This window comes from Toxotes jaculatrix, chromosome 3 (genome assembly GCF_017976425.1).
Source record: "Toxotes jaculatrix isolate fToxJac2 chromosome 3, fToxJac2.pri, whole genome shotgun sequence".
Taxonomy (NCBI): domain Eukaryota; kingdom Metazoa; phylum Chordata; class Actinopteri; family Toxotidae; genus Toxotes; species Toxotes jaculatrix.
Window position 1 is genome coordinate 18212312 of NC_054396.1, and position 26103 is coordinate 18238414.

General features: G+C 40.3%; 3 protein-coding genes across 6 annotated transcripts; 2 read left to right on the forward strand and 1 right to left on the reverse strand.

Moving 5' to 3' along the window:
• Positions 1–3145: 3145 nt before the first annotated feature.
• On the forward strand, positions 3146–12793 carry h6pd (hexose-6-phosphate dehydrogenase (glucose 1-dehydrogenase)). 4 transcript variants are annotated; one of them, XM_041033648.1, is made up of 5 exons: positions 3146–3218; positions 7728–8394; positions 8481–8598; positions 8714–8983; positions 9090–12793. In XM_041033648.1, exons 2-5 carry the CDS (start codon positions 7753–7755, stop codon positions 10433–10435), a joined length of 2376 nt encoding a protein of 791 aa, XP_040889582.1. In that variant the 5' UTR covers positions 3146–3218; positions 7728–7752; the 3' UTR covers positions 10436–12793. The 4 variants fall into 4 exon arrangements, with proteins under 4 accessions (XP_040889582.1, XP_040889584.1, XP_040889583.1 ...); XM_041033650.1 differs by lacking the exon at positions 3146–3218 and adding an exon at positions 6474–6584; XM_041033649.1 differs by lacking the exon at positions 3146–3218 and adding an exon at positions 6592–6691.
• A 130-nt stretch (positions 12794–12923) lies between these two features.
• LOC121179061 lies at positions 12924–14113 on the reverse strand. The gene is made up of 6 exons (XM_041033651.1): positions 13974–14113; positions 13757–13819; positions 13582–13661; positions 13311–13441; positions 13161–13227; positions 12924–13062 (listed from the first exon to the last, which is right to left on the reverse strand). The coding sequence occupies exons 1-6, from the start codon at positions 14054–14056 to the stop codon at positions 12983–12985; spliced, it is 504 nt and encodes a 167-aa protein (XP_040889585.1). The 5' UTR covers positions 14057–14113; the 3' UTR covers positions 12924–12982.
• A 354-nt stretch (positions 14114–14467) lies between these two features.
• rbp7b (retinol binding protein 7b, cellular) lies at positions 14468–16155 on the forward strand. Its single transcript, XM_041033653.1, has 4 exons — positions 14468–14628; positions 14980–15158; positions 15373–15474; positions 15796–16155. The coding sequence occupies exons 1-4, from the start codon at positions 14556–14558 to the stop codon at positions 15847–15849; spliced, it is 408 nt and encodes a 135-aa protein (XP_040889587.1). The 5' UTR covers positions 14468–14555; the 3' UTR covers positions 15850–16155.
• Positions 16156–26103: the final 9948 nt, after the last annotated feature.

Below are 26103 nucleotides of genomic sequence, written 5' to 3' on the forward strand. Positions count from 1 at the left end.
AGTCTATTTGTGGCTTCGCCCTGATCAGTCATCACTGCCTGCATTGGTACTGACCTCATGCATCAAAGAGCAATTGTAGAAAAAAAAACAGAACACTGCAGGTATAGACAGAAAGATATTTTTGAAAGATGCCAAAGAAAGCTATTTGGCAGGATTGTCTCAGCTTTGAAATACAAAACCCCCACTAATTAACTTGCCTTTAAAGTTAAATATAAAATAACAACCATAACAAACCATAAAATTACTCAGAGGAACAAAGAGTCATTTAAAATGAGTTCTTTGACTTTGTTCATTGCTCAGTATTATGTTCTCTTATTAGTATGTAACAGGTTGTGTATTCAAACTTATCCCAGACTGAGGTCACTATAATCCTTCACGTCTGGCAAGTAAGAGTTGGGGGTGAGGGCATGACTGAAAGTGAAATCTCCTTCAGTAAAGACCCGTGTTAAATGTAATGGGTGTTGGCAGAGGGGCCTAATAAAGATGACAGCACACATTCATATGCATTCGTTTGTGTGCTCAGCTTGACGAAGTCTGCCCCGCAGGCTTAACAAAGGGGAGGAAGGAAGCCAGGGGCTGTGGAGAATGCCTGAGGGTGTGGGGTGACAACACGCACACACACACACACACACACACACACACACACACACACACACACACACACACACACACACACACACACACACACACACACACACACACACACACACACACACACACACACACACACTTGAACACAAACTGTGGCCCTCCAGCTTGCATCCTGAGGTCTCTCAAGTCTGAAGTTATAGCAGTGACAGCTGGGCTAGCACGCTCTGCATGGGCTCATTCTCTCTTTAGCAGCTAACCCCTCCTTACCACACACACACACCCACACACACACAGGATGCTCCATCCTGTTTACTGTTTACATTTCACAGTGGCCAGCCAACTTGGGAGGGCTCTACAGGATGATCACAGGCATTACAGCTGTTTGCAAGGTAGTGGTGCAGATGGTATGTGAGTATATGTGTGTGTGCGAGTGTGTTGCCCATGTAGAATTCGGGATTAAACTTTAAGTTAATTGTTGAGATTGAAAGTTCATTCTTGACCACGAAAATAGCAGTCGACAAAACTATCTCACCATCAGGTCTATTTAGTAGCTATTCAGGAGCTTTTGATCACATCAAACAATCTTCCTCGGCAGATGGAGTCTCCCTATAGCTGTCATTATTGTATGTTTAAATTTCCAGTTTTCCTGAGCACTTTTTACTTAAAAGCTGAGATCAAAAAACAAGGGGGGCTTACAGTTTATAGTCTTAATATATTACATATGTTTCAGAAAGGTTAAGTCGTCCATCTTCAGCTGCTGTTACTTACACTATGTATGTTAGGTGGGACCAGGAAGCTGCTGAGTCAAGGTCTGTGCTGTAACGATCACAACTGTTCAGAAGAGGAAAAGGGAGGACCAGAAAGGACGACTGGCAGTGTGGTCCACAACAATCAGATCATTATTTGGCCAAAAGGGCACCTGCTTTGTTTGAGGTAGGCCTGGATTCAGAGAGTGTGATGACATGAGACAGCTGAACAATGCAGCGCAAACAGGAGCTAATGTTTGTCCACTTAAAGGCAGCCATTTGTTATTATTGTGATTTTTCATTCCTGTTTTTATAATTGTATAATAATTGCTCCATAGGCTATGGCAGCTTATTGTCATTGCAGAGAGCTGCTGCTATTTTTCAGTTTGACATGGAGCATTTAGAGCTGATGGCATTTATTGATGCTGGCATGAGGAGCCTCAGACTGTGAGAAGTATCTGACACAAGTAGAAAGCAGCTATACCACAGAGAGGCCAACAGGGGTCCCTCTTGTTATGACAATATGATGCAGTCTACAGCTGCCCCCAAGTGACAGCCAACAGTCAGGGACACACAATACAGCTGATAAAAGCCTTAACTAAAATATAATGAATTATAAAACAACATCATGCAGCAATGATCTCATCTCTGGAACCTGTAAATTGGATTTTTAACAAATCAATTACAGTGTATTAAAGGTGATCTGTTCTATTTAGTATTGCGCTTAGATAGTATCTGTATTCAATATTAATATGAAGTCAAAAGAAAATTAGGGATTTTTGTGTCTTGTTGGGAGAATACAAAGAAATGTTACTTTTCAACAACAACAGTTTACGACTAATTTATAATTTAGGACAAAGCTCTGATGATAATACTACACCCCATCCTGGACATGTGTCTGAATTCAATGAGAACCTGAAATTATTATGATTATTATTATTATTATTATTATTATCATTTTAATGAATTATTTTTACTTACTTTCTGTCTATTAGAAGAGAGCCTTCTCAAATTTACTGGTTTTCTATGTCTTTTATGATAGTAAACTTAATATCCCTGAGTTTACACATATGGATATGTTAACTTGGCCTTTAAGGATTTCTGATGCACATTTTTCCCTTGAACACTAATTGATTAATCACTTAATAAAGTAAAAAATAAGCCAACTAATTGACAATGAACACAATGAGTAACAGCCCTACAGTACTCCTGTGCTCAGTTAATACAAACTAGTCCCCATGGAAGGATTACTGAACCTGCCTACTGGGCAAAGGCCAAGGGGGCCCTTTACAATAGCCTCTGTTTGAAGCGACTGTTAATATTTGTTGTTGGAAAGTCAAATATCAGACTCAAAACATCCACAAAGGGGTGCAAAACGACAACAAAGAGATTCAAAGTTACCACAAAGAGACACAAAATGGCTGGAAAGAGACTTTCAGTCTGGAGATCTTGGTCCTATAGTTTTCCATGTCAAACTATCAAAACATAATATAAACTAAAATAACTGAGGTCTTAAAAACAGGCGCTGACACACGGGCCCTCAGATAAGGTCCGCAAGAATCGTTAATGAAAGACCCATCTCAGTTAATAAAAACTTTTTTTTATTGATGTTGCAAATTTTTTTTAAAAAATTAAATTAAATAAAGTTACGGTTGATTAGTACGGATTGAACCTGGGGCGTGTGGGGGCAGTTTGTGATCCAGCCTTGAGGTCTTGCACAAGGTGCGCCCCCCCCCCCCAACCAGTCTCACATTTTACCAAATACTACAACCCTATCTTACATGTCAGCGACAGCCCTGTAACGTGAGCAGGTCACGTGACCGATGCAGGAAGCGTCTTTTGATGGTGGAGTACCGCGTTGTTCATGGCATCGCAGGGCAGGTTCGTATCCGGTTATCTTTTTTTTTTTTTGCGTCTGTCGGTGTATCTCTTGGTAGTTGAGTCGTCTGACTCGTGTTGGTGACGTGGTAAGTGCAGATCTGACGAAAGGGTTGCAGAGCGTTGTGTGTGTGTGTTTGTAGCGGAAGTGAAGTTTGACAGCTAGCAGGTGAATCCTGGTGGATACGCGTAGGTTCACACTGTGAGCCAGCAGTTGTCAGTCCGCGTCTGACGGCTGCATTCACTCTTGTGGACAACAGTCTGAAAAGCCCTACATCGGAGAAATAATCTAAGTTTATGTTTGTGTTGTTTCGCTTCCTGGCTGGCTAGAACCGAGCCGATCCCAGCAGCAGAATTTAGCCCAACACGTGTGCAGCAGGATCTGTTAAGAAAAACCAGGATCCCGTTAAACTGGGACAGGAGTCTGGGCTGGAGCAGTGGGGCACACAGTTACCAACAAGTGAACTGATTTTAACACGAGAGAAACTTAAGACATTTCCGTATATTTTTTTTTAAATAGGTAACCCTCCACTCAGTGGTCATTGTTACTTCCCACCTGGTCATTTGGCCTGGACTGTGCAGAGTAATGTGTGTTCAGAGGGAGAGTCTCACCTAACAAGGTGTGAATCTGTGAGCATGGTTTATAATATCACAGCTATTTTGGAAGTCAGCCCTGGTCCAATAGGCAACTTGCATAATACTCAGTTGGCAGCCTATGCAACAATCCTGCAATAAACACCCCTTTGTGATGTTCAGTTTGTGTTTAAACTGTTCTAGAGAGGTGCTGATTCAGCTTTATGATCATTTTGGAGCATATAGTTTGTGGTACTGTTGAACTGTATTATATTATTGTGCTGACAGGTGTTTTCATTATATTGTCCACCCAGTTTATATCGGTGAGTGAAGGCTAAATAACAGAAACTCACTACAGTTTAAAACCACTACAAACTGCATCCTCCGAAATAATCATACAGTTGAATCAACACCTCTGTAAAACAATTTCAACAAAAACTGAACATTGCAACCTTCACAAAGGGAGGATTTATTGCAAGGCTGTTTTAGTAGGCTGGGTTTGCTTTAGTTAGGTGTACCTAATAAACTAATAAATAAGGCTGACAATGTTAGTTGTGTCAAGTGTTAATAAAAACTAGCTATTAAATGGAGATCTAAACTTTGACTACAAAAATCCCACAACTTGTACATAAAACGTTGCAAATCCTCACCTTTGTATTCAGTTGTAACTGGACTAATGATACTGAGCCAAGAAAATGCTGACAGTCAGTTGAACTTGATTTGCATGGAAGTAGAGAAGGTTCTTTTATCAGTAACTTGCATTCATCTGAGTAAGTAGGAAGCTGGCCATGATAAAATGCTAAGATTACTAATTTTTTGCATTTTATCCTACCATGTAATCTAATCAGTATGATGTGCAAGCAGAAGCATCTTTTTCATTGCATTTGTACTAAAATATGTTTGTTTTTTGTGCAGTCTTCTCCCAGTCCTCTCAACTAAGAAATGGTGGACATTTTTTTTACATTTTGTTGGTTGTTGGGGGTTTTTTTTTTCTCCATTTTTTCCCCAGCACTTTATGTCATTCACACCTAGGTCCTGTTCATATCTGGCATAAACATTGATATTGGACACCTCTGTGTTTGTCAGTTCACACCTGACATTAGAATGTGTCTCTATTTGCGTCTTGAGTGACCAGTTTTGATCGGATTTCACTTCCATGCTGTCCAAACACATCATTTCTGTTTGCAAAGACCAAAAACATTGTTTTCAACCGGCAGTAGGCAGCAATGCGCTTCCCATGCTTAGTCTGCCAGAAATTCGCCCAAGATGTTTGACACATTTATAATATATTTCTGTGGGCTTTCCGAAAACGTGTGGACTCCATCCACAAGGATCCATTTAGCCTGTTGTTGTCTGTTGTCTCACTTTAATGAGACGCTGTTTGCCACCTCTGAATGTGGTCAGAGCAACTGGATCTAAAACATGTCCTCAATGTGTCTTTGATGCATTCACAACTTTTCGAGCTGTCCACTCACGATCAAATTATTCGAAACGCACGTTAATGCCAGGTGTAAACAGGCCCCTGCATATTGCTTTTGTTGTGATGATATAGGACAGGATTTTTTTTTTTTTTTTATCCCTGAATCACAAGTTCTCTGCTGTAAGTGAGGGTGGGATTTTCAATGAGAAGCTTGTCCTTTGAAATGAAGGCTAATGACTAGATTATTAGTCACAACGCAGTAAAGCCAAATAGGCTCATCAGTTTCTTATCATAATGAGTGAATAGTTTTAACATCCGTGCAGTTCTGTCAGAACACTCGAAACTGTTTTTACAGCAGACCGCTGTACTGTCACAAATTTGGCTGCAAAGACATAAACAGGATACAGCCATGTCTCTGCAGTGCTTTCTGCAGTCACGGAACAAACTGCTCAATCATTAGACAAGTTCTCATTGTACATGTGGGTAATTTGCTCTGATTAATCTGGTCTTCCTTGGCACCCGCAATCACGCTTGATACTAAGAATATCCGCGAGGAAGCTTCCTCAGAATTTAATCAGAATAAAAGTCAGTGGCAGGAAGTTTTGTGAATGCAAGTGTGGTTTGAGAGTCGTTTGCAAGTGAGGCGTGATGGTCTGTACATGCTCAGGAGAACAGATAATGTCCTCTATTAATGGCAAATATGACGGATAGATGAGTCGATTTAAAGCGTGAATGTGGTGTGAGGGAAGATTTTCTCTGCTGCTAGAAAATGAGAGCAGCTTTTGACTGAGGGGGAATCATGTGTTTGAATGAACTGGAAGATTTCTTGGGAACAGAAGGAATAATGTGAAAACCTGAATAAAGATACTGTCTTTTAAGACAATTTACCATTTTATTCATTCCTGTGGGGCAGCTAGCAGATAAAGTAAAGGCCTTGAAGTCAATGGAGAAAAAGATAAGAGGAGCAAAAAAGAGTAACAAAGTAATATAAAAAAAAATAGAACAAACAAAATAGGTAGAAAACAGTGCATTTGTCACTTTTAAGATGTTGTAAGTCTTTGACATCTTTGCATAAGATGCGACAAGTGTTATTTCTGATGAAGTAATCCTTAAAAAAATAGTAGTAAAGCAGTGCTAAAACTCAGCTGTTGTTGAAGCAGTCAGCATTCATGGTGTGGCCTTTGCTGTTTGCTTTGCCACTGTGTAAACATGATTGTGGAACACAGGGATTCCAGATGTTACACTCAGTCATACAATCAGCTTCATACAGTGGGTGTTCTGTTCACCGTGTGTGATTTTCAATCAAAATATTTTTGGGTTGATAACATCCTTTTCCTGGCTGTGAATAGAGCTCTATAATACAGCACAACTGCAAGGTACAGCTTCATTTTTACTAACACAAATTCAGATTCCTTGCTTTTACAAAACAAATGTCAGTGAAGACAGTAATGAAGATGTGTCATCTGCATCAAGACAGACTTCAGTAAATGTCTTGAAGAGAAAAAATACATGAAGTGACTTACTAATTATTTCTCTAGCTCTAGTTTCTCCATCTTGCTAAATAAATGATTTTGGGTCCTTGCAAAATCATCTGGTGGGCAGACTTTCCCAGCACTCAGTAAACAGGAGTATTCTTGTGCTGGAAGCTCAAAGCCACTGAGCAAAGTGCAAAGTCTACCCGCCTGCTGCACCAGTATCCAGCAGTCAGTACATTCACGACACTATCACTTGCACCACATCACTGCTTCTGAAGAGACGGGGGACAGAGAAGAGACGTTGCTAAGTAATTTTATATTTTCACTTTTTGTTTTATATTTACTTATCAAGCAGATGCTTTTATCCAAAGCAACTTACAAGTGAGGGACATTAATTGCTTATTTATTTGGTCTTTGGAGATTTGTTCAGCTTCCATTTTATTTGGAGTTTACATTGGCTGTTGCTCATATTCATTATATTTAAATTATGTGTCTTGGCTTCTTAGATGTTCTAATTTAACCTTTTTTTGTTTTGTTGTTATATATTATATTATCAGGTGGCATTTAAATCTTGTTTGTCAAATGAAAACTTGGATTTTTGACATTACTCACCCTATAGGCAAATTGCTTTGTTACAGTTGCACAACCCGTAGAGGAAGTAAAGAAGTAAAAAAGTTAAAAACTACTGTAAAACACTAGAAAAAAATGTAAACAAATAAAAAATAATAAACAAACAGGAGCAACTGCGACAGGCGGCGTGCACAGTTGGCGCTTGCGAGGATTTGTGGCTTTTCTTTGTCATGTGACAGTAAACTTGAGTTTTCAACCAAATGAAACATTTAATTATGTCACACTGGGTTCCAGAAAATGATCATTTCTTATATTTAACAGATAGAAGAAGAAACTAAGCACTACAAACATTTTTACTGTTAGTGTTCCCACTTGCTGTCCATCATATATTTAGCTTTGATTTGATTTCTTAATCGCTCACTGGTGCTCAATAATTGCCTCCATATAACGTCTCTCTTTGCTGTTTTCATACAGGAGTTTGGACGGCTAAGACCAGAGCATGTTTGTGACTGTGTTCCTGCTTCTGGTCACTCTGTGTGCCCGGGGAGGATATGGAGAGGAGAGAGAGGAGGCACAGAGACCCGGCCATGTTTCGGTGGTGATAGTGGGAGGCACAGGCGACCTGGCAAAGAAGTACCTGTGGCAGGGCTTCTTCCAGCTATACGTTAACCAGGTCAGTAGCGGAAACACCTTTTCCTTCTACAGCGGAGGACTGTCACCTACTGACAAGGCCACACCGCTCTTCTTTGAGATCCTAAAGGCGGTGTCGTGCTCAAAAAATCTATCTCAGGAGCGCTGCGCTCTTCTGAAAGAGCAGTTCCTTCGACTCTCACAGTATCGGCAGCTGAAAACCCTCGAGGACTACCAGGATCTGGCCAAGCACATAGAGAAACGGCTTCAGGAAGAGGGAATGACAGAGGCAGGGAGGCTCTTCTACCTCTCAGTTCCAGCTTTTGCATATGCAGACATTGCTGATAAAATCAATAACAGTTGCAGGCCAGCCGGTGGGGCGTGGTTGAGGGTGGTGCTAGAGAAACCTTTTGGCCATGACTTTAGGAGTGCTCAGGTGCTAGCATCTCAGCTCGGGAGCTTCTTGAAGGATGAAGAAATGTACCGAATTGACCATTACCTGGGGAAACAGGTAAGGACATCCTTCGCAGTATTCACCCATGACTCTTAAATTGAGATGTTTGATTTAATGTTATGTTTCTCTGCTTTTCTGAGAAGGTGGTTTCAAAGATACTTCCCTTCAGAACAGAGAACAAGAAGTTTCTGGATCCCATCTGGAACAAACACCACATTGAGAGAGTGGAGATTGTATTGAAAGAGACCCTGGATGTTAAAGGTGATAAAAATCGCCACTGCTGTAATCAACTCTTCTGAGACATGAGAAGGTAGCTAGATTTCATCCCTGAGTGTCCCTGAGTCTATGAGTCATGTCTTCCCTTGTTGTATTCAAGGTCGTATTCCCTTTTATGACCAATACGGGGTGATCAGAGATGTGCTACAGAACCACCTGACCGAGGTCATGACACTGTTGACCATGAGGCTTCCAGTGAATCAGAGCAGCAGTGAGGAAGTCATCCAGAACAAGCTGCAGATCTTCAGTTCCCTGTTGCCCCTGGGAAAGAATCAAGCTGTGATCGGCCAGTACCAATCCTACAAATCAGAAGTTCAGCAGGAGCTGAATAAGACAAAAGATCACGTCAGTCTCACACCAACATTTGCAGGTGAGAACTTACAGCTTTTCTTTTTAATTATTATATATTTTTTGTATACTTTTCTGTTATAAGAATTTGCTGTTTTCTAATAAGTGATCGTGTTTGTATGTTTCAGCTGTATTGGTACACATCGATGAGGCCCAATATGAAGGTATGCCAATTCTTTTAGTCTCCGGGAAGATGTTAGATGAACGGGTGGGATACGCACGCATACTTTTCAAGAATGACATCTTTTGTGTTCAGAACCACAACAGCATTCACTGCAAGCCCAAGCAGATAGTTTTCTACTTTGGGCATGGCAACCTTCAATATCCAGCAATTCTTGTAAGTAAGAATTTGTTCAAGCCAGTCTTAATGGACGGTGAGTGGAAGGAAGTGACAGAGCATAATGATGTCAGTGTTTTAGGTTTACCTATTTCAGACTACTATGTGCAAACTCCAGTCGAGCAGAGGGAGGCTTATGCAGAACTAATTTCTCACATCTTTGCTGGACGTAAGAATAGTTTCATTAGTACTGAAAGCCTGCTGGCTTCCTGGGGCTTATGGACACCACTGCTAAGTAGCCTGGCCAGCTCTTTTCCCCGCATCTACCCTGGTGGTGCAGACAATGGGGCCCTGCTGGACGTCCATCTGAAAGGGAAGGACATTAGCTACAAGAGTGAGGTGGTGATAATCAGCCCGGATCAGATGAGTGGCACGTCAGCAAACAGTTTTCAAGTGATGCAAGGCAAATTTCGTAGTGCCGACATGGTGTCTGCCTGGGCAGAGGAGCTAGTGGAGCAGCTAGCTGCAGACGTGCAGGAAGCGGCTGAAGCAGCAATTCGTGAGAGAGGCGTTTTCCATCTCGCCCTCTCTGGTGGGTCCACACCCCTTGCTCTGTTCCACAGGCTGGCCCTGCATCACTTCTCTTTCCCCTGGAGGGACACCCATGTGTGGATGGTGGATGAGCGTTGTTTGCCGCTGACTGAACTAGAGTCAAACTTCTACACCCTTCATAACCACCTACTTCAGCATGTGAGGATACCTTATTACAACATCCACCCCATGCCTGTGCAGCTCAACCATCGTTTATGCGTGGAGGAGGATGGAGGTGCACAGCTGTATGAGAGAGAGGTCAGAAAGTTGGTTAATGGCTCCAGCTTCGATTTTGTGCTATTGGGAGTCGGCTTTGACGGCCACACGGCCTCTCTGTTCCCTGGTACCAAAGTGGATGAACTTGGGGAGAGTCTGGTGGCCCTCACTGAGAGCCCTGTCAAACCTCACCAGCGTATGAGCCTCACATTCAGTGCCATCAACCGAGCCCACAAAGTTGCTCTTTTAGTGATGGGTAAAGGCAAGCATGAGCTGATCACCCAGCTGAGCCGAGTGAAGGACAACCCAGACAAATGGCCCGTCACTGGGGTGAAGCCTGTTAATGGCACATTAGTGTGGTACATAGACTATGATGCACTTTTAGGATAGAGATTGTAATCCTAACCTTCAATCAGGCGAATGTGTTTGGAGCTGCTTTAATTCAACAGCTAGTTTGGGGTAAAGAATGTATGAGGACCAGTAGTTTTACATGTTTTAGCTCATTAACTACAAATCACAAACAACAACTATTACTGCTGTATTTTTTTAAAGTATGCCAGCAGTTTTCTGATTGATTTCCTACCTTCCCATCAACCATTTGTTAGAGTCCAGAAACATAAACTTTTATCAAAATAAGAAATCCATTATGGATCTCACTGTGTAGAATGACAGTTGATGGGGCCACTGCATGGGACCACAGCACCTACTCATACATGTGTGAAGATCCTGTTAGGTACCAGATCCTAAACATTAATTCACATTAGCCTAAGGCACACTGTAAAAGTTTTTTGCAGTAGCCTGCGTCCTCCCCAAGGAACATCTTGTGACCCTGAATGACAACAATATTATGACTGTTCACTCCACAACCGGAGGCTTGGTCCATTGTATCTTTATGACCTTGGTTGCTTATGGGAACTGCTATGGACTGGGCCAGCTTGAGTCTGTCAGTGCCTTTACAGTTGTCCTTGAGACAGACAGTGAACTCTTGCTTATAGGGTCTACTTGTAAGTGGCCTGTGGAAACACTGCCTAATGCTACCTAAAGACACCTAAAGAAGGAAGAATTCCTTCACAGGCAGGAATGTTAAGTGTTCATAATTAACAGTTTATGGGTGAATAAAAAAAAAACAGGTCTGGTTCTTTTTAACTGAAAGTTTAAACCTCATTTGAATATTTTTCTGTGTGTGTTAGTGTGAAGTGATTATACAAACTTTTTATGGTTTATCTAATCCTGATAAAGTGTGAGATGAGTGAAAATCTAGACAAATAAGTGAAGTATATACTGTATGCCAGCAGTTTACAGAGTGCAAGGTATGTAGCACTATGTGAAAATCTGATGTTGTAAACATCTGGTGCCTAAAGCCAATTCCAACAAGCCTAACCCAAGATTTGTGCACTTTTTATAACCCAGGATAGTTTTATTTTTTAACTATATCAGATCTCAGGTGAATTTGTGAATTTCTAAACAAAGTTTAGTGTGTAATCTACACTTCTTGATTGTATGTGTCATATTGGTGAGTAGCTGTGACCCAATGAGTAAAAAAAATGTGACTAGTTCCATAAATAATATATTTTGTTTGTAAAATAATAATAGTGATAATGGAAAGAGACAAAAAGTTTCAATTTCAGGTAATTCAAAATATTTAGTGCTTCACTAATACAAAGCACATTCCCAACCCACATTCACATTCCACTTAGAAAAATCAACATGTGTGATCTTCAGGTGGTTTTTCTACATTCTAGAGTCCAAATTAAAGTAGCTTTATTTCAATTTTAGGTTGATTCTCATTTCAGAAAAGTTTTACAGGTCTGTATAATCAAAACCTTCGGACTTGAAAGAAAACTAAATAATCAGTTGTGTAAAAAAGTTTTGGATAGTGTGCAGGATTTTTTTGGTCTTCTTCTTAAGGCTGATTTTATATAACTGTGGCTGAAGGTCCTCTTTAAATTAAATGTGGAGTGCTACTGAATTACACCAGTCATGTTATTACTGTGCCCGTGTTTGATTCATAGAAAGAAAAGTGCCCATGATGTACAGTGAATTATATATTTAATACTTCTTCCATTTACTGCAAGTGGAGAACTTCTGTGCATCACACTGGCACCACATGACCTCCTCAGCCACAGGATTATGATCTTATCTTCAACATATGATTGCATTTTTAAGCTTTTTTTAAATTTTCCTTTCCATAACTTTATCATTTTCCAGGTGTTTTAAAGTTTGATTTATTAGATGTGAAAGTTACAAGTAGATATGTGGTGAATACATAGAGTAATATTAATTTGGCAGTAGGAAACAGATCAGTTACAGTACATGGCTACTTGTGTGAATAGAAAATAGCAGGTAAAACAGATTCACAAGATGCACTGGCTGGATTTTTCAGTTTATTTGTTGTTAATAGTTTGTTTTCCCAGTTACATTTTTGTAAGATCATTTAGATGATGGGGATCATTTACGTCTGGGTTTTTTTTTTTTTTTTTTTTTTTTTTAAATATTACAACCTGACCATCCTACCTTCATCAGTGTAAAGAATTGCCTTTATAATCCTGCTATAATCTGTTTAATGTAGCTTTACTTTTCCAATCAGAAAAAAATCATTATCAGTACTGTTTACAGATTTCACATCTTTATTTTTATATGTATAATCAGGTATAATTACACACTGAATCTGAACATATTTATTACCTTCCTGTTGTTACGTGAAACAAACATAACTTGTAGATAAATAAATAAATATAAGCAAACCGTTCTGATCAAGACAAACATCTGTTTTGTGATACTTTTCTGAAGTTAGCAGTAAAACATGAGAAGGATTAAGTCACTTTCCCTTTTTTTTTGTTCCCATGGTTTAAAGTTACCAGCTGCTGCTGGGGTGGAAACCACATGAAATCTTAATATGTGGAGTATTGAATATCAACGTGGGACAGCTGGTCTGTTTTACTGCTCATTGTTTCTGCTCGGGTCCGTCACAGGCAGCCTGTTAGACAGCCAGAGTCCTCCTCTCACCATGTAAATACCTGAACAGACACAAACAGGTGTTATTCCTTTGAACTGAAGAGTCTGTGTATGAGTGGTCCCATCTAGAATGAGTACTTTAATAAGTAAATTACTTCACCTGTACTGAAAATAGTGGCCACTGTTAGAATCAGAGACATGTAGTACAGCTCTGGGGTTGTTTTGGCCTGCAAACACACATCTATTAATCATCTTGATGCAACTTTTCTGATAAACTTAATGAACAGTAACATTACAGTAATGTTCTTACACATGCTGCTGCTGTCAGAGTCAGGATGGCAGTACATAGTCCTTGTCCACATGATAGCAGCCCAAACACATGATAGGAAGCCCACAAGCTCTGGGGAACTGGGTCTAACACTGTGAATATCACTGAAAAACCTATTAAAAGAGTTTAATAATTTACATCCATAAGGATCCCTTTTTGCTTTAGGTGGGTTTCTGACGTCTATGTGATCTTGATTTTATGTCAAACAGCGTGCATGCATGTGTTTTCAACTGTATGATCTGTTTGGATTTACCTGAAGCTATGAACGACAAGGCAATGGAGGCTGACAGGTTGTTCAGAAGAGGCTGCCTGCAGTATCTGGAGGATTTTGGCCTTTAAACAGAACAGATTATTAATGCCACATTCCCTCTTGTACAAATGACCTGTGATCTCTTTTGGCTTGATGCAGTTGCCTCTGTCCTAGTTACCTTGCCAGGACGTAGAACTGAGAACCCAGAACAACTGCCACGAACACTGCATTCACTATCTGACTGGAAGTAAAGTAAGTAAGTGTTAATGAAACATCATTAGTAAAAAAACCATGAAATGAGAATGTTTTAATCAATATAAAATATATTTTAGTATTGATTTAAAACAGTAACATCTTTATATATCTATAATATCTTTAACCATAACAGTACTTACAATTTTAACCTCTCATTCCTTGGTATCCATCTGCTGCTATGATATGCCATGAAGATGAGCATGTAGAGAAACATGGATGTCATCCAGGTGGACGTGTACTGTAACTCTGCTCCTGATGCTTGGACGTGTTCAGCGTGCCAGCAGCTCCACATGTGAGCAGGAGGAGGGATTGTATTTCACGCCGCTCAAGCACACTGTGCAGACATTTGCCCCATTTTGTATTCCCTAAGGATTAGAAATCTGCTCAGAGGTTTCAGCTTGAAGGTTAGGTTCTGTTTTTAGTTTAAAAAAAAGTTAGAGTTAAAGTTCAGGGATTTTAAAGTGATTTAAGAATAACATCCTGTAGGGCTTTCGTCTTAACAGGAACAGAATAGTTTCCTCATATTATGTTTTAAAAAAAAGAAGAATTCCATCCTCCAAGTGCTCCTCCTTTGTATGTGTGCAAAACAGCTTCAGCCGGCAACACCTCACCTCTGCCCCATATTGACACACAATGAAACATCCCACCCAAGAGTTTAAAATCTCCTCACTCCTGATACTCATGCCTGTTGAGTCTTCCAGAGAGTCAAATAAACATCCAAGATGCCTGTTGACTTCAGTGGGACATGGGACATTGTCAGCAATGACAATTTTGAGGGATACATGATTGTACTTGGTAAGTGTCAGTGCTTCTTTTAACTTAATCATTTGTAAGGATACATACTGAGACAGAATTTGATAGCATTTCCTTAAATGTTGAATTATGGGAGGAATGAACTGAAAAGTTTAGTTTGTGGGAAAGTGAAATGTACCTCAGCATCATTTATGTAAAATATATGGAACATCATCAGCATGCATTTCTTTTTATCAGTGACCTCGAGAGTGTTATATGTCTAGTGAAAGTAAATGTTCATTTCTTTTCTGATCAGAGCATGCTAGACGACGTAGCATGGTAAAGAGAAAGGTTTGCAGAAGTTTGCACAACTTAAACCCTTCTTTTATGTCCTCCCACCATTTTGACACACAGGCATTGATTTTGCAACACGCAAGGTTGCCTCAATGTTGAAGCCTCAGAAGGTGATTAAGCAAGATGGAGACTGTTTCACAATCAAGACGTTTACTACCTTCAAAAACTATGAGTGTTCATTCAAAGTTGGAGAAGAGTTCAATGAGGTGACAAAAGGAATGGACAACCGCTCATGCCAGGTATAAACTTTAGAAAGAGTTACAGTCAGCCCATGTGTCAAACGTTACTGTGATCACTGTCACACGATAGAAGAATATAAAAGCAAGCAAATAATAGTTTTTTTCATAAAGCCTTTTCATACAAATTCATATCCCAAACTGTTTTCAATGGCAGCACTGTTGTCACAAACATATTTAACTGCAGTTTTCTGTTATTGATTTAATTCTCCATCAGTCTGTGGTCAGCTGGGAAAATGACAAGCTGGTGTGTGTTCAGAAAGGAATAAAGAAGAACAGAGGGTGGAAACACTGGATTCAGGGAGACGAGCTTCATTTGGTATGATTCTGCAGTTTTCCTCCTGGTGGTCCCTTACAACCGTTACCGTTTGTGATCAGTGCTTTGTGAAATTCAGAAACCAGTTAACTTGTCTCTTGATATGTCATGTGATACTAATGCCCACTATTTTGTGGTCTCAGACAGTGCCTTCAAACTTTTACATCCACAAAAAAATTACATTACACAAAAAAAATTAGATTTAAAAAACCTTGCACCTGAAATCTAATTTGACCCAATTCAATCAACTATGTACTCAATATTACACTATAACAGCAATGTATAGTGGTAAATTTCACAGCTTCACGTGTTTTCTCTTTTCAGGAACTTACCTGTGAGGACCAAGTCTGCAAGCAAGTTTACAAAAGGGCTCAGTGATTTATTGCACTTATGAATGTTCATGTCAGCTGAAACCATTTCACCACTTCAGAGAAATTCATTTACAGTGTTGACATTAAAAGAGCTAAGCCAAATAATGTAGCTATTAAACTACCGTCAGTGGTGGAAGAAACATTTGAATCGTTTACTTTGGAATATGTGACAACAGTGTAATAATACTCCATTACAAGGAAAAGACCTGAATTCTGAAATATATGTACCTGAAATATATATACATTGTTTGTCAAGGTAGATGGTCAAGATAGAGCTAATTTGAATTGTATTAAAATTTCTTTTTTTTTTGTTTATATGTACAAGATTTATTGGATATAATTTTGCCATCTTATTCTTCTACAAAAGCAAAATAAACACAAAATTATTCCTAACCAAGTCACAAGAAAAAGAAAAGTGAAAATAAAGAAATGAAATTACCGTCAGGAGTTGTCAGACTAAGGTCCATTTCTACTGTCAACCCTACTGTCTCTTAGTAAAAAAAAAAAAAAATCACAGCAATGTGATAAATATAAGAACACCAACTAATTAGTGGTGCGGGGTGTAGCACCGCACACTGTTGTTACTTGCTATTGTAACTTGTCCCACGCTGTTGAGCGCACACCAACAAATTATACAGTCATCAGTGTGCTTGTATTTTTTTTTCTCCAGAATATTCAGGTTTCACGAATTTGTGAAAAACTGCAAAAAATTTCCCATAGAGACGTCAGGAGAGGTCATAGAGAGACGAGGTCAAAAAAGTGTCAAAAAAGTCACAATTTTTCTGTGTTTTTCAAACAGCAACTGCTCTGGCATACTTTCACCTAGAAACACCATTCAAACTTTAAAATGTAGACACAAGTCCTGTGTATTAGAGCTGTATTCACTTTTTTCGTAAGTTGTCTAGTTTTTGAACGGTGACCCTTTAATGATGATGAGTGATTTTGGAAAAATTCAGAGTTTACAATGGGTGTGTATTGCGGAATGTTCCAGCCTAGAGTGGGAGCTTAGAGTGTAGAGGCTTTTTAAAAAGTCTCAGAATTTTTTTTTTGCACGACGACTACAGCCACAAATTTTACTCTACAACAGTGATATTCTCCAACTTTGTAGCCACACTTTCTCACAATGTGTTTACTTTATCGGTAGGTTTTACGGTTTTTGAATAGTCTGCCCTTTACCGACATGAGTCGCTCTCAACTGCTCCATTGACTCCAATGTAAATCGAGAAGAGGATTTTTGGAGAAAAGCAGAAAACACACTTTTTTTAAACTTGCCATATTATCCACATTTTTGACACTAAAATAAATACATCACTGTGTTCCTTAAGGTCTCGTGGCTTTGATGGTGAAATTTGTTTGGCGATATCATCAGTTTGGTTTTTGAATAAATAGCAGTAGTTTGACAGGCCTGAATCGGACGATAATGAGCCCATCGGAGCAGCTGTGAGGTGCTTTGAAAATTTCACAAAGACAAAACATCAGCATACAAGAAAACAAGAGAAAACAAAGTCCTGTGAGGATTCCAGTGTCCTGACATGGTGCAGGCACATTAGATCCATTCATAAGATCAGACAAATTATTACTGTGATTAGCAGTGATAACAGTAGTCATACTAACTGCAGTAAAAGTCAAATATAAAATAGATAAAAAGAGTAACAGTAGAAGATTTAGTGGTCATCAATTGCAGAAAGTACAATAAAAGGGAAAAATGTAAGCATGTTTTTGTTTATGAACAAAAACCTATAAATCTGTGGCTCTAAACATGGGGACAGGGCCCAAAAGGGGACCTTATCCAAAGGTTGTGAAAGACAGCCAATAGTTTTTGATTTTGTTTAGTTATTTGCACTTTTTTTATTTGCCCTGTTGATTTTATTTTTCACAAACAACTGAGTGTAATGCAGTTTTTGTTATATGTTTAAGGTGTTGATATTGTTATTTTGTTATATTGTTGTATTTATATATTGTTGTTTCTGAACAAAAACCTGAACAAAAATTTTATTATTTTTATTTGCCTAAAATCTTGTGTTGTCCTGTTTTATTATGATCATAATCATGATCAACTAATTGAAAATTGACAAATCACAAAATCATTCAATGATCATGAAAATTCAAATTTTCAATTTTTATTCATGTTTGCATATTGCATTCACGTCATTATGACGCATTGATCCGCCCTACACAAAAGTAGATAAGCTGCTTTTCTGAGTAAAAAAGTATTGATATTGGTATGGGTATCAGCAGTACTGGCCCTGTATTTACTTCGTATGGGATCATACCAGATTTTTCAGTATGGCACACCCCTATTGGTTTCTGTGTTTTGTTTCGTAATACATGGCCTGTGATATTATGGTCTGGCTCAATTATCACTGGCCAATCATTAGCCAATCAGAGATGACGACCCACCTGGTTGTTAGAGGGGTGGGACTTAAAAAGGGCAGGTATAGGCGCGGGCGGACGCTAGAGACAGGTGGACACGGATACGCTGGTTGTGAGTTCATTCAAATCTGTGAAATGCTGTTGTTCATCAGGTGAAGACCCGGGACTTCACGTCAAAGTGCAACCTGATACAACCGGACGCTGAGCCGTGTGTTGGAGCTGGTTTCAGCTCGTAGTTCAGCTAAACCACGGTACCACTGTAACCACCACGTACTGCACCGAGTCCGCCATTACCGCGCCGGTTTGAAGGAGAGGGGAGCGCGTGTGCGCGGAACGCAGACTTCCACCGAGTTTCTGAGTGAGTATGGAGACAGTGTGAGCACAGTGAGGGAAACAGGCCAAGAGTGCAACAGAGGCCTTTACACCGTGTGAGCCACAGGCGCCACTTTCTGCTCCAGCCCGCGCACACTCTTGCGCACACAGCCTCAGTGCGCGTGTCTCCATCGCACCGCTCACAGACAGCTTGGAAACGGCTTTCTGGACTTTCTACGAAAAGTGAGTACACACAACATTTCAATCCACGATTTCAGACGAGCCCCAACGAGCGCGCCAACGACATGGTTCCGAAAACAGTCACAGTTTATGGTGCCACGGTGAGCTGGTGCCACCTGGGGTTATGTTTTAAGGTGGAGCTCACCTGGTTCTGTAGTAAATATTTCTTAAAGCTTGGTGGTTTGATATATTTAAATTATGGACCGTGATGTGGTTCATGTGGTAAAGATAAAGGCTGAATATGACACGCGGGACAGCGCAGACGCACAGAGATAATTAGGCCTCTTTGGCCTCCTCAATTCACGTTAGTAAACCCTCAGTTCACCTCTCACATGCTCAGGTTATCAGGGGTATGTGGAGACAGGACTGTAAGTCCTCAGAGTTTTTATCCACATAAACATTTATTTGTTATATTAGAGTCCAGAACTGCAGGTCACATGCGCGCGGACTGTGGCTGTCTCGAGCTCACCTGCTGCTTTGGCTCACAGGTGCAGCAGTGGCCTGGGCGGTGGTTCGCTCTGAGTGAAGCTCGGATGGTAAAATACCGTCATCGGTTTGATCAGTGTTGATTTTCTGTTTTACTTGTTGAGCAGAATTTAATCAATAAACAATATTTAAAGATTGTGAAAAGCTGCTCAGTACAGAGGACGTGCTGCCGATCTCTAAACCACCTGCAGTCAGTCTTAAAATCTTCATCTTTCAGCTTCACCACAGTCATCCTCACTCACACATTACAGTCTCCAATATGATCAATAACTATGACAGGAATGTTAAATTAGATCGATCACAGCAGGAGAAATTATTATTCCCTGATCAGTGTGAGAGGTGTGTGTGTGTGTGTGTGTGTGTGTGTATAAAGCTTCACACAGATGAATTTATATTCAGTGAACTGATGAGTGTGGGTGTTGGACAGGATCAGTCCACTCTGTGTCTTCACAGGTGACCTGGCTCTGACCTGCAGACTCAGACTGAGCTGGTTCTTCTTCTTCTTCTTTCAGGTCCACAAACAGATCAGCATGAGAATAAATCAACTAATTGTAAGTAAAATTTTTATTCTGCTGGGGTGTGTTTGTGTGTGTGCACGGCCTGTGTGTGTGTGTCTGTCTCACCCCCTTTTCCTTCTGTCTCACACACTGCCACCATGCCATAATTATTTGTCCGCCCGACCGTTTGCCCGTCTGTCACTCTCTCTCCCACGCACACTCTCTTGCACTCTAACCCTTTCTCAGCGTTTTAGCGTCGATTTTGACCGCGTTGGATCAAGAGGCTATACGAGGTATGAGTTTCATTTCTTTGATGCTGGGATGTCTGGCCGCCGTGCCATAACTTTTCCTCCTACAGAATTTGTTCCCGTCCATCCAGTATGGTTGCCATCGGTTGTCCCTCTCTCTCTCTATCGGTCTGTTGTTTGGGCGGTTGTTTGTTTGATTATTGTTTGATTATTATTTGCTCGTCGATTTTGACCACGTGGGATCAAGAGGCTATACGAGTAATGCGACTTTCATTTCTTTGATGCTGGGATGTCTGGCCGCCATGCCATAACTTTTCCTTCTACAGAATTTGTTCCTGGCCTCCAAAGTCCAGCCTTCAAGAGGTATGTGGTATCTGATGTTTGATGCCATCACTTTACCTTGTCTCGGCTGCTGTACCAGTCTCTGTCCTTCTGTCTCACACTCACATACACACAGACTCACACTCGCACCTTTTTCTCTCTCCCTCCCTCTAATCAGCCTGCTAGGGGTTGATCTGGGGGTCTAGCATTGGGGCTTTAATATGGTCAATTTTGGCCTCTCCCCATCCCCATTAGCTTTATGTGGGCTGATTTGGGACTCTATGTTGAGTCTGATTTTGGCCTGCCCCTCCCCCCACCACCATTAGCTTTACTGGCAGATCAGATCAACCTAAACACCAAATTTCCAAAGCAGACAGATGATTGGCAGAATATACAATTATATATATCAGCAGTTATGTCACATGGCAAAATGCTTCAAATAAGACAAATTAACTTTGAACTTGTGACCATAGTCACAAGTGTGGAAGGACAAATAACACAGGCAGCTGTTTAAAAAAAAGGAAAAAAAAAGAAAAATAATCAGGCGTTTTGATAAGTCAGACCCTCCTTTCAACTTTCAGTTTGGATAGTTAAGGTCAGGGAAAGGAGCTAAGGCATTATTCTTCAGTGTGTCCTCACAACTTAAGTAAGACAAGAATGTGTGTGTCATAGGTCTACTGTATATAAAAGTGATAACTGTTGAGTTAAAAGGTAGAGTGTGAGGAAGGAGGCATCTACAGCCGACCATGTTGGTGTGCTGGCCAACTCTTAGGCTCTGATGGCGTTTCCTCCAAGTAGGTGCTGTATTTTAGTTTAATCAGAATCAGTATGTTAGTTATATTACTAAGTTAGTAATTATTTCTATTTACTGTCTCCACATGCTTCCCTGTAAATTCTTTTAATCTGTTGATTAACCTTGTTATTTGCTGGTGATACCTTCTCTAAGATCATCATAACTGATTAGGACCAAGACTTTGATAATGACTTGCCTGTATTTTGACTGGTCTAAATGGAATTATTGATAGAACATTGCTATTCTGATCTGGTTGTGAATGTGTTTCTGATGTTGGCTTTCTCATGCAGTTATTCAGCCCATGGATGATGTTTTATGAATGCATTTAAAATCTGTATTGGCATCTGAAATACATTTGCGATCAAATTTTTTGATATTGAGTAAAATCATTGTTATGTCAGTAAGTTGTTAATTTTTCCATCATTAAATGGTGGTACATGGGCAGGTCTGATGTCGATTGATTGGGGATCCTCCAAAGTAAGACTTGTTTTTTTTAAATAGGATTCAGCCTGTGTCCTGAGCGTAGTTGCACTGCTGTCCATCATCACTACACAAATTTTGATAGAAGCTTTATTGTACAAGGAGGTCAAACACTGGCTCATCTTGCTCTGCCATGTTTCGTTCCAAGGGGTGACTGGAGTAGGACCTTTCTGGGTTGATGTAGGTCTGGTGAGGAAAAGTTTTGCAATTGTTAGCTTTTTTTTGTGTCGGCACATAGGGAGGCCTCCCAACAGGGGAATTTTTCCCACCCCTGTAAAGCTCTATGCACTGTAAATTGCGGACGAGTTTCGCTGCAATATCAAGTAACGTGGGGTTATTTGGGTGAGGTTTAAGTGTAGGTGGGCTCGTACCTTTTTATTTATTTTTTTTTATTGCATGGTGGACAGGGTAAGAGAAGGAAGCCTGGCAGAGAGATGACTCAGATAGCTCAGACGCCTGGAAAGATGCACCCAGTTTGGGTATTTTTGCTTCATTTTCCATCTAGTGGTGATGATGAACGCAGTGACCACTGTGAAAACCTAATAGATGTGTCAAGTCTACCAGGTTGAACAATAATGATATTTTGCTCCTACTGAGCTACATGCTATTGACATACATGAAATGAGACATTGTCATGGGCTGAATTGAAGAGAAAGTCAGCATAACAGGCTTTGTCTTGAAGTAGAATTGCTGATCTTTTTAAACAAAAAACTGAAAAGATGTTTACAGATGGTAGAGAAACCATGTCAAAAACACTAGAGGGGAAGGCACAGTTAAGGCCTCGTTCCAGTGCTTGAAGAAACAGAGTGAGGAAGACAAGTTGAAGTTTGGACAGACCATAAGTTCTGCTTAAATTATTGTGTAGCTGCTGTAGTTTGATTATGAGTGAACTGAGGCTTTATTCTGTGGCTGAACCTCCAGGGATGGTGTTACTCTCTTTATCCATGCAGTTTACTTTTACGTGGGCTGATGCACCTTTTCATATATTTGTCATTTTATTTATTTTAGTTAAACTTTACATATTTATATGTATGGATTTTTTTAAATTTTGTTTTCATAGTTATCCTTTTTCTTAGTCATTGCGAATTTATTTAACTTTGTCCCTTGTATGAAGGAAACCTTTCTCTGTAGTGCTTGATCATGTTTTGTTTTTTTTTGTTTTTTTATTTCTTACTTTACATTTGAACTTTTCTGTCTCTGAGCTCAAGACATGGAGCTGTCAACCTGTTGATGTTAGTCTGCAAAAGGTGCAGTAGGAGACAATAGTGCCTACTCAGACAATAGTGCCTACTCAGAAAGTCTACATGTACATCAGGACATTGGACTTTGTAATTACTGCTGAGCCTCTGTGGAAGGGTTTGCAAAGATCACAAAACCACAGCAGAACATGCTGGGGAGGAGTTCAACAGGCAATACAGAACTGGAATGTGATGAAGTTTTGACTTAATGGACTGATGGATAGATGAGTTTGGAGACTCCTAGCAGACTTTCCACCCTGCGGGGACAGATGCACTGGACTGTTCCACAACAGTCCGTGAAAGTGGCAGACACCAGAGTCAGGAGAAGTGAAAGAGCAGTAACCAAAGGTAAGATTTGAGGTCATGTTGAAGGTTTGCTTTAGTCTGTTTGCATTTTACTGATGGCTAATGATTTTCTTCTCTGTTTTAGTCATATGTCCAACCATAAGGAAGGCTGGAAGGGGAATGTTGTGGCCTGACCTCATCCACCAAGCCCTGGACACCGCCTAGATCTCCGGACCTCACCTCTGAAGGACTGTTGCAGACCACATTGCACAAGTCTGCAAGCTGCTCTTCAAACTACAGGACATGAGCAGGAAGTGAGTCTGCTGCATCCAGGAGGTGGATGGGCTGATTTTCTGCATAGTGAAGCTCAAGTGCTGATTAAGCACAGACTGTGACCATTTATTAACTCTGCTGTTGGAACCGAAGTTTTACCAGCTCTTCACTTGTGATGCCTCAAGAGGACACGGTCTCAGGAAAGTGCAAACGAAACACTACTGGATCTGGGATGTTGGCTTTCTCAAGCAGTTATTCAGCCCATGGATGATGTTTTATGAATGCATTTAAAATCTCTATTGGCATCTGAGATACATTTGTGATCACATTTTTTGATATTGAATAAAATCGTTGTTAGGTCAGTAAGTTGGTAAGTTTTCCATCATTAAATGGTGGAGGTACGCGGGCAGGTCTGATGTAGATCGATTGGTCAGCCTGTATCCTGAGCATATTTGCATTGCTGTCCATCATCATCATCCAAATTTTGATAGAAGCTTTATTGTACAGGGAGGGTGAGTTGGACTTTGAGGTCAAACACTGGCTCGTCTCGCTCTGCCAAGTTTCGTTCCAAGGGGATTGGATTAGGACTTTTCTTGGTTGAAGTAGGTGTCATGAGGAAAGTTTTTTTGGCGTCGGCATAAAGGGAGTCCTCCCGGCAGGGGAATTTTTCCTGCCCCTGTAAAGCGCTACGTGTAGTCAATTGTGGACAAGATTCACTGCAGAATCAAGCAACATGGGGTTATTTGGGTCAGGTTTAAGTGTAGGTGGGTTCGTACCTTCTTTTTTTTTTTTTTTTTTATTGTGTGGTGGACAGGGTAAGAGAAGGAAGCCTGGCAGAGAGACGATTCAGATAGAGCAGACGCCTGGAAAGATGCACCCAGTTTGGGTATTTTTGCTTCATTTTCCATCTAGTGGTGATGATGAACACAGTGACCACTGTGAAAACAGATGTGTCAAGTCTACCAGGTTGAACAATGATGATTTTCTTGCTTCTACTGACCACGTACTATTGACATACTTGAAATGAGACATTGTCATGGGCTGAATTGAAGAGAAGGTCTTAAGGATAACAGGCTTTGTCTTAAAGTAGAACTGCTAATCTTTATAAACAAATGTGAACAGAGAGACAGCTGTTTCAGAAGGCAAACCTGAAAAGATGTTTACAGAAAAACCTTTCACTATGTTTAAAAAACATGCCAAAGACACTAGAGGGGATGACCCAGTTAAGGCCTCGTTCCAGATCTTGAAGGGAACAGAGTGAGGAAGACATGTTGAAGTTTGGACAGATCATAAATTCTGCTTAAATTATTCTGTAGCTGCTGTAGTTCAATTATGAGTGAACTGAGGCTTTAATCTGTGGCTGAACATCTAGTGATAATGTTACTCTATTGTTACTATGTTCTCTTTGTCCATGCTTTTTACTTTCTTTTACTATCTTTTGTTTTCATAGTTATCCTTTTTCTTAAGATTTGTTATTGTGAATTTGTTTAATTTTGTCACTTGGATGAAGAAAACCTTGTACTCTGTAGTGCTTGATCATTTGTGGGGTTTGTTTGTTTTTTTTTTTTTTTGTTTTTTTTGTTGTTTTTTTGGTTTCTTACTTTACATTTGAACTTTTCTGTCTCTGAGCCCAAGACATGGAGCTGTCAACCTGTTGATGTTAGTCTGCAAAAGGTGTATAGTGCAGTAGGAGACAATAGCATCTACTCAGACTGTCTCTATGTATGTCAGGACATTGGACTTTGTAATTACTGCTGAGCCTCTGTGGAACGGTTTGCAAAGATCACAAAACCACTGCAGAACATGCTGAGGGGGAGTTCCACAGGCAATACAGAAATGGAATGTGATGATGTTTTGACTTAATGGACTGATGGATAGATGAGTTCAGAGACTCCCAGCAGACTTTCCACCCTGCGGAGATGGATCCACTGGACTGTTCCACAACAGTCTGTGAAAGTATGTGAAAGCAGCAGACACCAGAGTCAGGGGAAATCAGTCAGAGGAAGTGAGAGAGCAGCAACCAAAGGTAAGATCTGAGGTCGTGTTTAACGTTTGGTTTAGTCTGTTTGCATTTTACTTATTACTAATGATTGTTTTGTTTTTTTTTCTCTTAGTTATATGTCCAACCTTAAGGAAGGCTGGAAGGGAAATGTTGTGGCCTGACCTAATCCACCAAGCCCTGGACACCGCCTAGATCTCCGGTCCTCACCTCTGAAGGACTGTTGCAGACCACATCGCACAAGTCTGCAAGCTGCCCTTCAAACTACAGGACATGAGCAGGAAGTGAGTGCTGCATCCAGGAGGTGGATGGACTGATTTTCTGCTTAGTGAAGCTCAAGTGCTGATTCAGCACAGACTGTAACCATTTATTAACTCTGCTGTTGGAACCAAAGTTTTACCAGCTCTTCACTTGTGATGCCTCAAGAGGACACTGTCTCAGGAAAGTGCAAACAAAACACAGCTGGATCTGTGATGTTGGCTTTCTCAAGCAGTTATTCAGCCTATGGATGATGTTTTATGAATGCATTTAAAATCTGTATTGGCATCTGAGATACATTTGTGATCACATTTTATTTTATTTACTGAGTAAAATCATTGTTAGGTCAGTAAATTTTCCATCATTAAATGGTGGAGATACACAGGCAGGTCTGATGTCGATCGATTGGGGATCCTCTAAAGTAAGACTTGTTTTTTTTAAAAAATAGTATTCAGCCT

Coding starts and splice junctions, on each gene's coding strand:
- LOC121179061 (XM_041033651.1), bottom strand. CDS start 14,056: ATGACATCCATGTTTCTCTACATGCTCATCTTCATGGCATATCATAGC. Junction 13,820..13,973: donor AGGAATGAGAGGTTAAAATT/GTAAGTACTGTT, acceptor CTTTACTTCCAG/TCAGATAGTGAATGCAGTGT. Junction 13,662..13,756: donor CAGTTCTACGTCCTGGCAAG/GTAACTAGGACA, acceptor TTCTGTTTAAAG/GCCAAAATCCTCCAGATACT.
- h6pd (XM_041033648.1), top strand. CDS start 7,753: ATGTTTGTGACTGTGTTCCTGCTTCTGGTCACTCTGTGTGCCCGGGGA. Junction 8,395..8,480: donor ACCATTACCTGGGGAAACAG/GTAAGGACATCC, acceptor TTTTCTGAGAAG/GTGGTTTCAAAGATACTTCC. Junction 8,599..8,713: donor AGAGACCCTGGATGTTAAAG/GTGATAAAAATC, acceptor GTTGTATTCAAG/GTCGTATTCCCTTTTATGAC.
- rbp7b (XM_041033653.1), top strand. CDS start 14,556: ATGCCTGTTGACTTCAGTGGGACATGGGACATTGTCAGCAATGACAAT. Junction 14,629..14,979: donor GGGATACATGATTGTACTTG/GTAAGTGTCAGT, acceptor TTTGACACACAG/GCATTGATTTTGCAACACGC. Junction 15,159..15,372: donor TGGACAACCGCTCATGCCAG/GTATAAACTTTA, acceptor ATTCTCCATCAG/TCTGTGGTCAGCTGGGAAAA.